Consider the following 13,632-nt stretch of genomic DNA (forward strand, 5'->3'; position numbering starts at 1 on the left):
GTTTTCATGCGTCAGCCATTTTAGCCCCCCTTTACTTTGTCCTTTAGCTTCAGAGCTTCCTTTTTTAAGTATATATCTTGTAATCTTAGTTCATGTAGAAATTGATCCACTCACCAAATGTAGTTCTTTGAGGTGGGTCACAGGGCACAGTTCGAAATCCACTCTCCGGAGAAGGGGAAGGAGAAGGAGGGGTGGGGGGTGGAAGCAGCCGGCTCGGGAAATCCTGGCACAGCAGCAGCTTCGCAAGGACCCGCTGGAGGCGGGAGCCCGATCCTGCGGACCCCAATCTAATGGGGGGGTGGTTGTAAAGGGTATTTACAACCCACCAAGACTTCTGAGGCTTCCGAAATCTCTCCTAGCTGATGTGGTTGCGAGCAGCTAGCCGAGGCTAGACTGTTTGGCGGCCATTTCCAACCTGGAAGTCTCTAGGATTCAGCTTATTGACAGTTTATAAACCCGGTTAACTGGGTATGTATTTTTGAAACATTAGCCGCCTTTCTCTCTTGTGGAACTAAAGGCGGCTTACAATATAAAGATACAGATTGTATAGACAAGATATAATCACTATATCTCCTCATGAGCCTGGTACACTCCCACACGTACGCACACTTACAGCCCATTCCTGAGATTTCAGCAGCCGGGGACGCCTCCAAAGCCACTTCCCAGCTGCCGAAATGTTGAAAAAAGCCTTTTAGAGGCTTTTTGTTTTTTTAAAAATGGGGCTTTTCACCCCACTGAAAATAGCGAGGCACCACTGCCAACAGCCGGGCCACTTACGCCAAAGTGGCCCCTGCCTGACCTCCTGAGGACTTTTGTCCTCAGAGGTCAGGAATGCACTGCTAGGTATGCAGAGCTAGATAGGTACCAAGTAAGTGATTCAGTGGAGGACAGATTGCTTAGTCCTTCTCTACCCAAGACTCCTGGGGGTAGAATGCTCTCTGCATCTATACCCAATTTAAGGCCAAATCTCAGTTTACTTTTTGTAGTTTGATAACAGATTCCCAAATAGAAAATACATGCATCTGTTGTCAAGCCTAGAGTGCATGCAACCTTTTGGAGTGTGAACCTTTTATAACAGAGCCTATGTGGTGTATGGCATAAAGCGCTGGAAGATTAGAGAAAGCCTGGGTTAAAAATTCCTGTCTACCACTGGGTGACACTGGGCTCAATCACTCTTTTAGAGGATTGTTGTGATAATAAAATGGAGCTGGAGAAGGATGAGGAGAATCACATATGCTGCCCTAAGTTCCTCGGAGGAAGGTACAGGATGCCAAGTGATAGATAAAATACTTGGAAGCAGTGATTAGAAAGCCATTAGAACCTTTGTTTCCAAGTATTTTCAAGGGCATGGGGTTTGAGACAAGAGAAGAATGTACTTGTAGTCCTGTATCTGTACCAAAGTGCTAAATGTAAAGTCAGGCTATAAGCCAGAGAGCTCCAACCAGGGATAGTGGCTCTGTTAACAGTGCTGCTCATTTTATGATTATGGGCTTCTGAAGTACACATCATTATTGTCAGAGTACTCTCCTGTAACACATTTATATAAAACAACAGTCCAGACCACAGAGTACTGTAATGAGTTTAAGGCACTCGTCTTTCGTTTGACTTAACAACTTCTAGTACTTATAGTAGTCCAAAGATAATAGACTCAAGTGTAGAAAAATGACTGTAGTTAAGTGACCTACTCAAGCTATAATGCCTGACATTTTTACCCAACGTTTTTATAGTCTCCTGGAAAGACTGAAAAACATTATAAAAGAACAGAAGTACAATTCAGTTAACAGAGTCTCACAATATTTCTATTTGTAAGGCCAGCAGAGGTTACGTTTTTACAATTAACTTGCACACACTAACTCACAATTTCTATAATTGTAATAATGTCCATAGCACATTCTGTGGTATGAAGTAACTACTGCATTACTGAACCAAACAGAACAGTACACTATGAACTCATTACTATATCATTCATGTATGAAGAAACAGTGTGCACATACACACTACTTCCTATATTTATTGTGATTTATTTTGCTATATCTAATTGACATCATTATTATTTCTCACCTATTATAAAAGCAAAATAAGCTACCTGTATGGAATTGACCTGCAATAACTTTAGGGTTTAAGAAAGCAAGCATTTCTTTAGACAACATAACTTATGGAATCCACCAAATATGGTAAGGGCCTTGGCTTGCATACATCTTCAAAAGAATAAAACTAAGTCATCAGTGCACACGTCCCAATAATGAAATGGTCAGAAGCAATGTGCCTCTGACTATTTGATGCTGATTATAAACAAATAGCCTCCACCTTTGTGCCCTGTGTATGAACCTTCATTAACTATTTTGGCACACTAGGTGGAGCTTGACCAGATCTGGCAGTGCAATTCTATATTCTTATTGACTTCTGTCTGCTGGAGACACAATACTACAATACAGAGGCTAAATTATACTGCTACTGTGTACATGAATACCCTGCTGCTTTAAAATTATTTTTGTATCCTCCTGTTTGCCAACCCATGTAGAATCCGGCATTTGGTAGCAGATGTATATATGCTTTCTGACCACAAGTTAGGACTCAGTATGGATAGGATTTTCAAGTGATTTCCCCATTGTTACTATGAACCCAACAGTTGTGTGAGGTTGCCCTGGAATAAACACTATGTCCTACCCAATCAGTGGTTAAGTGGGAAAGTATGTTTGCCACATGCCTACTCATCAATTTGCTGTGAATTTCAAAATCAGGCTTTCCCTTGAAGTAGAGAAATACATATATGGTAGTTAATGTCAAAAACTGGAGACAGATACCACTCCTTGTGTACAAATGATAAAGATTCTACAGAAAGTAAAGATTAGGAATAGGCAATAAAACAATAAAAGATTATCTATGGAAAAATCTTGGAGGGGTTAGCCAAGTTCATCCAAAAAGCCTTATCCTGTCAGCCCCCATGTTCACAGCTATTGTGAATTCCTTAAGGAAGGGTTCTTTACTGCTATCCTCACTACATTATTTGCTTGGCTAGCCACTACAAATGTACAAACTTCTGTCTCTCTCTTTCTTTAAGAAAGGCTAGTGTCTGTACTGCATAATTATGTTTTCTGGTGTTTTCAAGGACTGTGAATGTGCTCAGCCTCCATAGAAAATCCTTCCGTAATTCCATATTGTGTTTCTATGAAAAATTCTTTTATCGTGTTTACTTCCACCAGTACTAATCTTTATAAAGGCAACACAGATTTATGAAGAACAGAGTTACAGGATGTTTATGATAATGCAGAACAAGAATGTGTCTGAAATACTTTCATATTATTCTTCAAGAAAGAAGCTGAATATAGTCTGAATGTATATGCTATAAACCAGTTATACAACAGGGTATTCCCACATGCCACATTTCTTGTTCTAATTATCCACTTCAAGTTCAAGATCAAAAGCATGTATTACCATAGCAAGTTTAATTTTGACTCCTATTCTTCATAAATGATGCAGCACATTTATTGCTTGCAATGTATCCCCAAGAAGCTAAATACTTGTATCTTTCTTGCTTCCTTCACTGCATATTGTATGTCTAAGTGAAGAAGTATTTTCAAAACAGTGAAATTACAGACAGCTCTATTTACTGACAAACTGCCGGTGTACTCTTACCTGTACATGAGTAGTCATCAATCCTGATGTAACCTGTTTTGCAGATGCACATGAATGATCCTGGTGTGTTTACACACATGGTATTCTCCCGACAGTAATGCCTTCCTTCAGCACACTCATCAATATCTGTGGACAGAGCAGTGAAGCCAATTGAACAAACACTGCTGCGTTTCCTACGTCTCCTGTTGTTTATACAGATTGGAAAGTGGTCTGTATTCAAGAGCACATACTGTGCCTTGTTTGATCAAATTTCTGCAGGCCAAATCACCAACTGTATCATGTAACTAAAAAGGAGTCAAAAGAAGCAGCTTTCTTCATCCTTTCTAAAATCTTTGGATGTATTATATCCATGGAGATAAGAAAGAGAAAACAAATCTAAGTACCTACAGCCAGTAACAATGCAATCCCAAATCAATGGGTTTAGAAGGGTGTAACTCTGCTTTCAATTGCATTGTAATAATATTAATGAGTGCCACCATGATAAAAATTTAGTAGCAATTGCTTTTAACTATGTCTTTAATCAGTTCAATTAGTGGATGAATCAATTAAAGCTTAATTTGATTAATATGTGAGGCCCAATGTTAATTGCTGGAAACATGGATTGACAATAAATTTGTTTTTGAGGGGGTCTTTTATACTATTCTGCTGAAATTTAACTGAATGAATGCCTGCTTCTACACACTGGCATTGCTCTTCAAATACAAATATTATTTTTTCTTGATATTTATTAAAGGCAATTTGTTGTCTTCCTTTTTCCTCTGCTCTTGGAAACTTTACTTAATAGCCGTATTTATTTTGTTTTCTGTATTATCCTTTATGTCTTTGGACAATGCAACATCAACCCTTTTTCAGTTTTGCTACATTTTAGCCATTTCTTCCATTCTTTTAATGACCTCATCTTCCACTAGCTCCCTACCCCCACACTGTTCTTTGTGTACTCTCTGGAAGATTTTTTCCACTCGCATTATAACAAATATCCATACTGCCCTAGTGGTGCAAAAGGGGAAAAAATCACTGTACTTCTGACTTCTCATATTCTCCAAGCCAGTCTCTTATAACTTGAAGATATGTTAACATAACCTTAAACTAATATATCTTGCTAGTTCTTCCCTCGTGTTTTTTCCACTGGACGACTTTTTCTGAAAGCCGTACCCCTGAAGGATATTTGTATTCAGTCAGGTATGGATTGTTCTTTTGAATTATATTTCAGGAAACTATTTTCTGTTTGTCTACCTTGCAACTAGATGTATACTAATAGTAAAGGATGTATTGTCGAAGGCTTTCACGGTCAGAGTTCATTGGTTCTTGTAGGTTATCCGGGCTGTGTAACCGTGGTCTTGGAATTTTCTTTCCTGACGTTTCGCCAGCAACTGTGGCAGGCATCTTCAGAGTAGTAACACTGAAGGACAGTGTCACTGTCCTTCAGTGTTACTACTCTGAAGATGCCTGCCACAGTTGCTGGCGAAACGTCAGGAAAGAAAATTCCAAGACCACGGTTACACAGCCCGGATAACCTACAAGAACCAGTAAAGGATGTATTCTTAGAATTGCACTGCCCCTTTAGCCTTTGTAAAAGGGATTTTTTTTGATGTCAAGTCACAGCTGCCTTATCACAACCCCATAGGATTTTCAAGGCAAGAGACATCCAGAGGTGGTTTGCCATTGCCTGCCTCTGCATAGCAACCCTGGATTTCCTTGGTGGTCTCCCATCTAAATACTAACCAGGGCTGACCCTGCTTACCTACTGAGATCTAGAGAGATCAGACTAGACTGGCCTATCCAGGTCAGGGCGCAGCTTTTGTAAAGGGGCTATATATCTGGATAAGCCTATATGTAGTACAGCTGTTGATATTAATTCCCATGCAAGAATCTTCAAGATAATAGCAAATCACAAACTGTCTTGGATATGGGCTCCTTAGAACCTCTTTTGTATACATCAACACCTCAGCTTTTAAGAAACACATCTTTACAGCCATGTATTTATTCCAGCTAGTAAATACAACTTGACCTAATTTTTTTAAAGATGTGGTAGAAGTGTGGTACAGATAAAAATGTTCTCATTAAGTTTTAAAGAGAATGCTGCATAGCATCCAACTGTGTGTGAAATGGTATTTTCCACCTGCAAATGCTGTTTATTCTGCCAGACATACTCATTTTGAATCACCAAGTGACTTCAAAGGCGAGTCAGTAAAACAAACCATACTGTTTCTATTATAAACATTGTTAAGGGGCTGTGTGTCAAGTACACCAGAACTGTTGGGTTGAAGGCAGCAGTTTTAGAATTAGTTCCTACACCAGCTGAAGATAATGGCTCACCATTTCAGTAGAGTGACTTTGTTATCCTAAATGAAAACATTTAACAATGGAAGTACATAAGCAAGCAACTACATTGCAACAGAGATACAGAATATGGTTTTTGCTAAGCATGAATTTACAGACTGACAGACCTATAGATAACGACTGTGAGATATTTTTATATGGTTAATTATGAATTCAGCCTATTCACAGTAAATATCTCTTGCTAACTTTAGCACAAGGAAACAAATTATAACAAATAGTAAAGTAGCCATTAGAAAAGGAGAAGGACTAATCCCTTCCTACACTATAATAAGATAAGGGTACATAGATAAGGACGACCATTTCTACCCTCCCCCCACCCCGCCAGACAAAATAAGAGACCACTAACAGCACAAAAAATGAGGGAGTATTTAAAAAGGATATCAAACATGAGAGTCAGAAGAGATAGTAGAAGAGCCCTAAGGAAGAAAATGTAGATTTATGTAAAATCTATTATTTTAATTACTACCAACAAATGTATCTGTGGAGCACCAGAATGCTGTTTCAGTAACACTTATTAAAAGAAAGATTAACAAGGGTGCTTGACAGCCTAGCCAAAATCAAGTTGCCTTTTAATGTAGGAAAAGATGCATAAAATAGGGACAAATGATCCCAATAGCTGGGTGATTTTCAATGGAACCCTAAGCACACCCTTCTAACCTATTGATTTCAATGGATTTAGAAGGATGCAACTCTCCTTAGGATTGATCTATTACAGTGTCATCCTAAACTAAACCCTTCTACGTTCATTGAAGTTAACGGGTACACCTCTGCTTAGAATGGCACTGTTAAGAAGAGCAAATGAGACAAAAGACACAAAGATCCTGGGACGTTTTACTAATCCGTGGGGTGGGGTTGGAAATAAGTGAGGGGAAAATCCAAAACTAGAACTTTATTGTAGAAACTTACTGCTTACCCCACACCTCCTTAGGGGGACAAAAGGAGAGGGGAAGGGGTTCTTGCCAATATTGACTAAACTATTTTGAGGGGGGGGACGTTTTACTTGTAGTGACGTCTCCACAAAGCAAGAAGATGCTAGTACACAAGCCATTCATCAGTTTATGAATATGACTGACCCATTTCTGAAAATATACAGACATGTCTAAAGAAAGTAGGAATGGGAGATAGCGGGTTGGATTGAGCCAGCAAAAACCAGTAAACACTCAATAATACCATTGGTGATCTGCACCAAAGAGACAGGCCATATTGGTTGAACCCCCCCCCCCCAAAGACAAATATATCCCTTCTTTCTAGAAGACCAGAAGGTCATTGTCTTTCTTGAGACCTCTGGTGTGGTGCTCCAGAGTGTAGGCACAGCAACTGAGAAAGTCCAAACTCATACCGCCACAGTTCTTAACTCCTTACAGAAGGTAACATGCAACAGACCTTGCTGCAAAGATCTCAGTTGTTTCACAAGCTTGTATTAAGAAAGATGGTTCTAACAAGTTAACCCGATACAAAGAGAACATTTTTCAATATGCTAAAACTGCAGCGAGACTTTTATATGCTTCATATTGGAAAAACCCAAGAACGCCGATTAAAAGAGAATGGATTCAGAAACTTATGGATTTTGCAACAATGTCCAAACTAACTTGTTTAATAAAGAAATGACCTCTGGAAACCTTCTGGGACAAATGGCAACCCTTTTATGACAAAATCGGATAGAGAAACAATTTGTAGTTAAATTAATATTATGTTTTGTGGTACAATATAGAATTTTTAATAAATTGGTTATACTGAATGAATAAGATATTCAATGGTTGAGAAATCTAATGTAGTTTGAATATAATATACAATATAGTACTATAAAATTCTGTAATAGAAGAAAAAATATAGAAATTGACATTTTAGATAAACAGAAATTATGGGGGTTATTATGAATATTGATTTTAAAAGAATTGTAATGAATATTTTAATTTTAATTTAGAAGTATAATGTGCTAATATGTTAAGTACCAGATGTCGTGGACTGTCACAAGAATATATGTTTATTTCTACTTTTCCCTCCTTCCTGTTTTATTTTGTACCCTAAAAATCTAATAAAAAATTTTCAAAGAAAGAAAGAAAGATGGTTCTAGAGATATGAGGGTTCCAGTCTGCAAGACACTTTATAGGTCACAATCAGAGTCATGAACAGAAGCTAGAAAAGAATGCAGCAACACATGTAAGCCCTCCTTCTGGTGACCCAAGCAAGGGGCTTTCAAGGCAAGTGATTAAGCAGAGGTGGTTGGCCATTGCCTTCCTCTGCAGAGTCTTCCTTGGAGGTCTCCCTTCCAAGTACTGACCCTGCTTAGCTTCTGAGATCTGACAAGATCAGGCTATACCATGCCGTCTTCCCTCCCAGCAAGTGCATTACATGCCCAAAGAATCTAGCCCCTGACAGCAATTGGGCTGCCACATTCGTAACCAAATGTCCTTATTCTTTCCCCACAGTAACATAGCAGCTGCAGGGAATGTCTGTTTGAAATAAAGCCCGTTTGGGCTTGGAACATTGCTGGACTCAACGCTTTAAAAAAAGCACATCTAATTTCATCCACTGTCTAGTCTAGAGGTCACTGTAGTATGAGTCATCATTCTACACTGCCTATGTCCCCAAAATGGAATAATTTCCAGGCAGGGAACAACTGGGGAAAGGTGTTCTTAGTTACTGCACTCACATGTCTCTGTCAAAAAAGGGCAGGATCCAGTAAATCTCTTGAACTTATCACTGTTTCTACATGTCCCCGTGTCACATCCCATGCCATTCAGGAGGGCCTCCAACCCTTAGGAGCAGCTTTTCACAGGTTGAAGGGAGCTGCAGCAGGAAGGGGAGCACTGGAAAATCCTATTTAATGAGTGGAATGCCCCCATCCCCCACCCCCATTAAGGGTTCATTTGTTTCACCACTGGTCCAGTTAGACTGCCTTCTGCTGTTTCCTTAACTTGACCATAGAAAAAATGGAGACTGCTATTTCAAGATAATATGTATAAATGCATATAAATATATTAAACATTATAACACACACACACACACACACACACACACACACACACACACACACACACACACACACACACACACATATATATATATATATATATATATATATATATATATATATATATATATATATATATATATATATATATATATAAACTTGGTATAGCCAAATGATTGCTGACCTCAGCCTGGCATTAGCATCATAAATAATAAGTATTTCCATCTGCATAATCTAGCTGGACCTCAAGACATTTTGATACACAAAAAATTATCAGTGGTTTATATTTAGAGATGTACCATATATTTCTTTTTTAATGCCAATGTACTTAAGAGTTGCTGGATCAGACTAATGGTCCATGTAGTCCAGCATTCTGTTTCACAGAGTGCCCAATGAGAACTTCTCAGAGGCTTTCAACCAGGGTACGAAGGTAAAAATCTCCCCCTGTTACTGTTCTCTAGCTCCAGCATTCAGACCGTCTCCACTTAGTCATCATAGATTATAGTAATTGATGGACCTATCCTCCATGAATTTTTCTAATTCCCTTTTAGAGACAATGAAACTAGTAGCCAACTTAACATCTTGTGTCAATTAATTCCACAAGTTAATTAATCATTGAATGAAGAAGTACTTTTACAACCCATTCCTGACCTTTGGGTGACTGGGGACGGTGTGGCCGAGGCACCGCCGCGGTACCTCCAAAGCAGTTTCCCAGCTGCTGAAAGGCTTTAAAAAGACTTTTTACTTTTTAAATGGGGCATTTTGCCTCATTGAGAACAGTGAGGCTGCACCTGCAAAAAAGCAAACGCAGCAACGCCGTTCTCCCTGCCGGTGTGCCGGGCTGAAAGGGGGCAGGAAGCAGCCTACTGGCAGCTCCACCCCCCAGCACAGTCTGGAAATTTTAAAGTCAAAAATTCAAAGAAGTTTGATAACAATTAATAATGTAAATAGCAGGCAAGTTGAACATTTGATCTAACCTCTTTTTCTTTAAATTACAAATATTTCTATGTAAACTTGCTATCTAAGCAGAATGCATCTAGACTGCTAAAAATATTCTCAACCTTAATTTTATTTAGATTAAAATGTAAAATAAAACCTTTACAAGATTATTCTCTCATTCTTGCAAGGTTCACAGTTAACGGTGAGGTTACACTAGATAGGTTTTTTTTTTTTTACAAACCTGAAAAAAATGTTATTATTCTTGTCTAAAGGCAATTGCTAGTTTTAGCCCTATTTGTAAATTTTCTTTCAGTTAAGACAGTTGTTTGTAATTAAAACTGACTCATAAGGTTGAAGTTCTGGAATTTAACTCCTATTGCTTACTTTGAAATTTAAAATTTTTAAGAAAACCTCAAGGCCTTAATTAAAAGGAATAATAGCTCTCAAGCTATATTAAAATGGCCTAATGTGTTAATTTTAGCTTATCTGAGATCTGATTAATAAGAAAAACACATACTCGGCAGTTAATATATGACTTTTAAATCAAGAACTCGGTTGTCTTAACTTACTACTTTGACACAGATTGGATATTTTTCAAAAAAAAATTAAAAACCTTAATGTGAGAGATAATTATTTCAGTTGTTTAATATGCTTTAAATTAAATTCCTTGCATTTAATGAGTACATCATTTTGACAAGCTGTGAATTAATACTTCATGCAGTAATCCACACTAGTTTTTATGGGTGATACAACCTCTACAATCTCCTCTTCTTTTTTTACAAAAGATTTCTGTACCTTCACAGTATGCATTGTCCTCTCGAAGGGCTCGAAAACCATCTCGGCAGCTACAGACAGCCCTATCATTGAGGTTCCTGCAGAATGAATTCTCCAAGCACTTGTGTCCTTCAGAGCAAAAGTTGTGGCCTAGAAATAAGAGACTGATGCTTAAAAACAAACTCCCTTTTCATTATATGAAGAATTTAGCACCTTAGCAACATGCTTGGTGAATGCACTATTGATTTTTCTGCAAAACTAGTTTGTACTCTCTTTAATTTACAAGTGTTTAGGGGTTGTGGTCATCAAAGCACTTGCACTGTTGTCCTGATCAGAACCAATTAAATATTTGTAAAAACCTGATCCTACGGGGGGGGGGGGGAATCTGGTTTGAAGGCAACTGTAATGTCTTCATCGTCATCATGTAGTTGCTAGGAGAAATATATAAATCCCCTTTCTGCTTTTAATTAATAGTTGTAACTTTTATTAATTGTTTTCATAATGCTCAGGACTAAAAAATAACTTAATAGTTTCATTTAACATTCAGTTGCGAGATACTGTGACATCTGTAAATAATGCCATAAAGTGTTGCAATTGTGAATGTAGTTCTTAAGAGGTAATTGGGTACATAGTTCTTAAAAGGTTGGCTGGGAGCAGCAACAGTATATGTGTGTGAAGCAGAGTGACTCTGAGCAACAGAATGCTTCTTAAAATAAAGTTTGTTCTTATTTGCTGAACAGTTCTTTTATGTCCTCAACAATTCTGTTTAAACCCAAGATTAATGGTTTCAGGGGTAACACTCATGTTAATTGGCCTTAGTTATTAAATGGAGATTTAACTGAATGTGGATCCCTATGTGTGCTCCTAGCTTAGTGCCAAAATGGTACCCACAAGGGTCTGGCCGCTGCAGGGCTCTCCAGACTGAAGGACAGATGGAGGAAAAGCAGGCTGCAGCTGAAAGATCCCTCCCTGCTCTCTGCCGCCAAGCCCATGGTGCAGTCTACTGCCACAGCCCGATTGCCAGCAGCCGAGGAAAGGCCTGGCAGGGACCAGCTTTTCTCAGCCATTCTCTCCCTACAGCCTGCCGCAATCCCTCAGGGAGTTGGAAACCACTGAGGGAAGCTGGCACCCGAAGTCTCACCATGCACATGGCCTCCCTCTGAGAGGAGAGAGCTGGCACAGACCAGGATACAGAACACTGGATCCAAGTGAGGCGAAGGGCCCGGCAGCAGCCCAGCTAAGTAAGGGATGGGCAGGGCAGCCTTGTAGAAGGAGTTTGCACAGGCTCACACAGGCTCACACCCCCCTCCCAGGCTGTATATTGCCAACTGGGCTGAGGGTGTACGCTGCCACAGCTGAGTCGGCGGGACCAGCCTCCTCCCCTCAGTGCTTGGGCCACAAACATGGTCTTCAGGTGAGTCTGGCCCCATTGCTTCTACCTAACAGGCTGTTGTTCCTCAGATCCATTTACAGAAACCGTATGTGTGCTCTTAGCTTAGTATCAAAATGGTACACACAGGTAGAATAATTGGATTAGATATCTAAGATCCTAGTTTTGACCTTCAATAAACCTTCACACTATGGATGAATACAAAAAAAAATTACCATTGTAATCTCCCATATTGTGCTTGTAATCTTACAAGTCTTACCATCTATAACATTCCTTCGAGTGGTAAGGAGAACTCTTGGCAAATTCAATGACCAGTGGTTACATGAGCACAGAAATGAGATAAGTGAATATCTGCATTTAACTGGCTTCCAAGCCCAATCGACATCATAGGGAAGTTGTGAAAATAATTCCTAATTTATTTTCAGAATATATGCCAGTGAAAACCACAAAGGATGAGTAAGAATAAATGTGTTTCTTACTGCCACTTTATCTACCTATTATGTTCCCACCCCCAATTGCTTCATCACAGAGCTCAGGATGGCAAAGATAATTCTTCCTTCCTCCAGTTTATCCTCACAACAATCCTAAACATTAGTTTAGGCCGAGAGAAAGTGACCAGCCTAAGCAATCGCACAATTTGCTTTTCAACTGGGTGAGTAGTTGAACCTGGACATGTTTAGTCCCAGTCTGGCACTAACTTGTACACAGCACAGCCTTTCTCTTTCTTTTGTAGCCTTAGTGGGCAATTATTTTGGGAGAACCTGTGGGCAAGATAAAATAACAATTTGGGTACTAACTTTTCAGAAGTCAGTGTTTCCCTCATTCAGTTACATTTCTGCAGCAGTGGCAATGTCATGACAGAAACAATTAAATGAAAACTTAACTTTGAAGCAAGATTACCCCCTTTAAGTATTATTAAGGCTAACTCAATGTTCTCAATATGTATGCCAACCTTCTCTGAAATCTATGATTTATCCGTCTGCTTATGAATAGAAGCATTTGTTCTTATGTATGTTAGAGAGCAAAAGATATTCCTATACATCACAAAGAAGCCCAAATTAAAGACAAAGTACTGGTCAAACAGCGCATTCCTGATCTTTGAAGGCAAAAGCCCTTCAAAGGCCAGGAAGTGGCCACGCCGGCATTAAGGGCCCCCGTGCCGGCGTCTAGGCTATTTACACTGGTGTTAGTGCCCCCAACATTGGCAGGGAGGCCCGGACGCTGGTCTCTGGGTGCTGCCAGCCACCCCAGGACGCCGCCAGGGCTTTCCACCGGCATCCCACCGGCGTAAAGGCCTGTGCTGGCATTCCGGGGGGGCGGGGGGAGGAGCTGCCATTAGGCAGCCTCCTGTCCCCTTTAGCCCTGGGTATGCCGGCAGCGAGAAGAGCAAGGCTGCACCTGCTTTTTAGAAGGTGCAGCCTCGCTTTTCTCAATGGGGTGAAAAGCCCCATTTTAAGAGAAAAAAAGCCTTTCAAATGCTTTTTTCCGAGCTGCTGGCGACTGTGGAATGGCTTAGGATGTGCCTCCTCCTCGCCATGCCCAGCTTCCAACAGTTCAGGAATGCATTGTTAGACTCAGA

At 39.7% G+C, this 13,632-nt stretch overlaps 1 protein-coding gene across 1 annotated transcript in view; it reads right to left on the reverse strand.

The window, feature by feature from the left end:
- Nucleotides 1–13,632, reverse strand: part of NELL2 (neural EGFL like 2) — a 147,329-nt gene that overhangs the window by 71,687 nt on the left and 62,010 nt on the right. The window contains exons 12-13 of the mRNA XM_056846760.1: nucleotides 10,685–10,813; nucleotides 3,637–3,762 (exon numbers count right to left, since the gene is read on the reverse strand). Of these exons, the coding sequence (XP_056702738.1) occupies nucleotides 3,637–3,762; nucleotides 10,685–10,813 (255 nt within the window). The remainder of the gene's footprint in view (nucleotides 1–3,636; nucleotides 3,763–10,684; nucleotides 10,814–13,632) is intronic.

The sequence above is a fragment of the Euleptes europaea genome, chromosome 3 (genome assembly GCF_029931775.1).
Source record: "Euleptes europaea isolate rEulEur1 chromosome 3, rEulEur1.hap1, whole genome shotgun sequence".
Classification (NCBI taxonomy): domain Eukaryota; kingdom Metazoa; phylum Chordata; class Lepidosauria; order Squamata; family Sphaerodactylidae; genus Euleptes; species Euleptes europaea.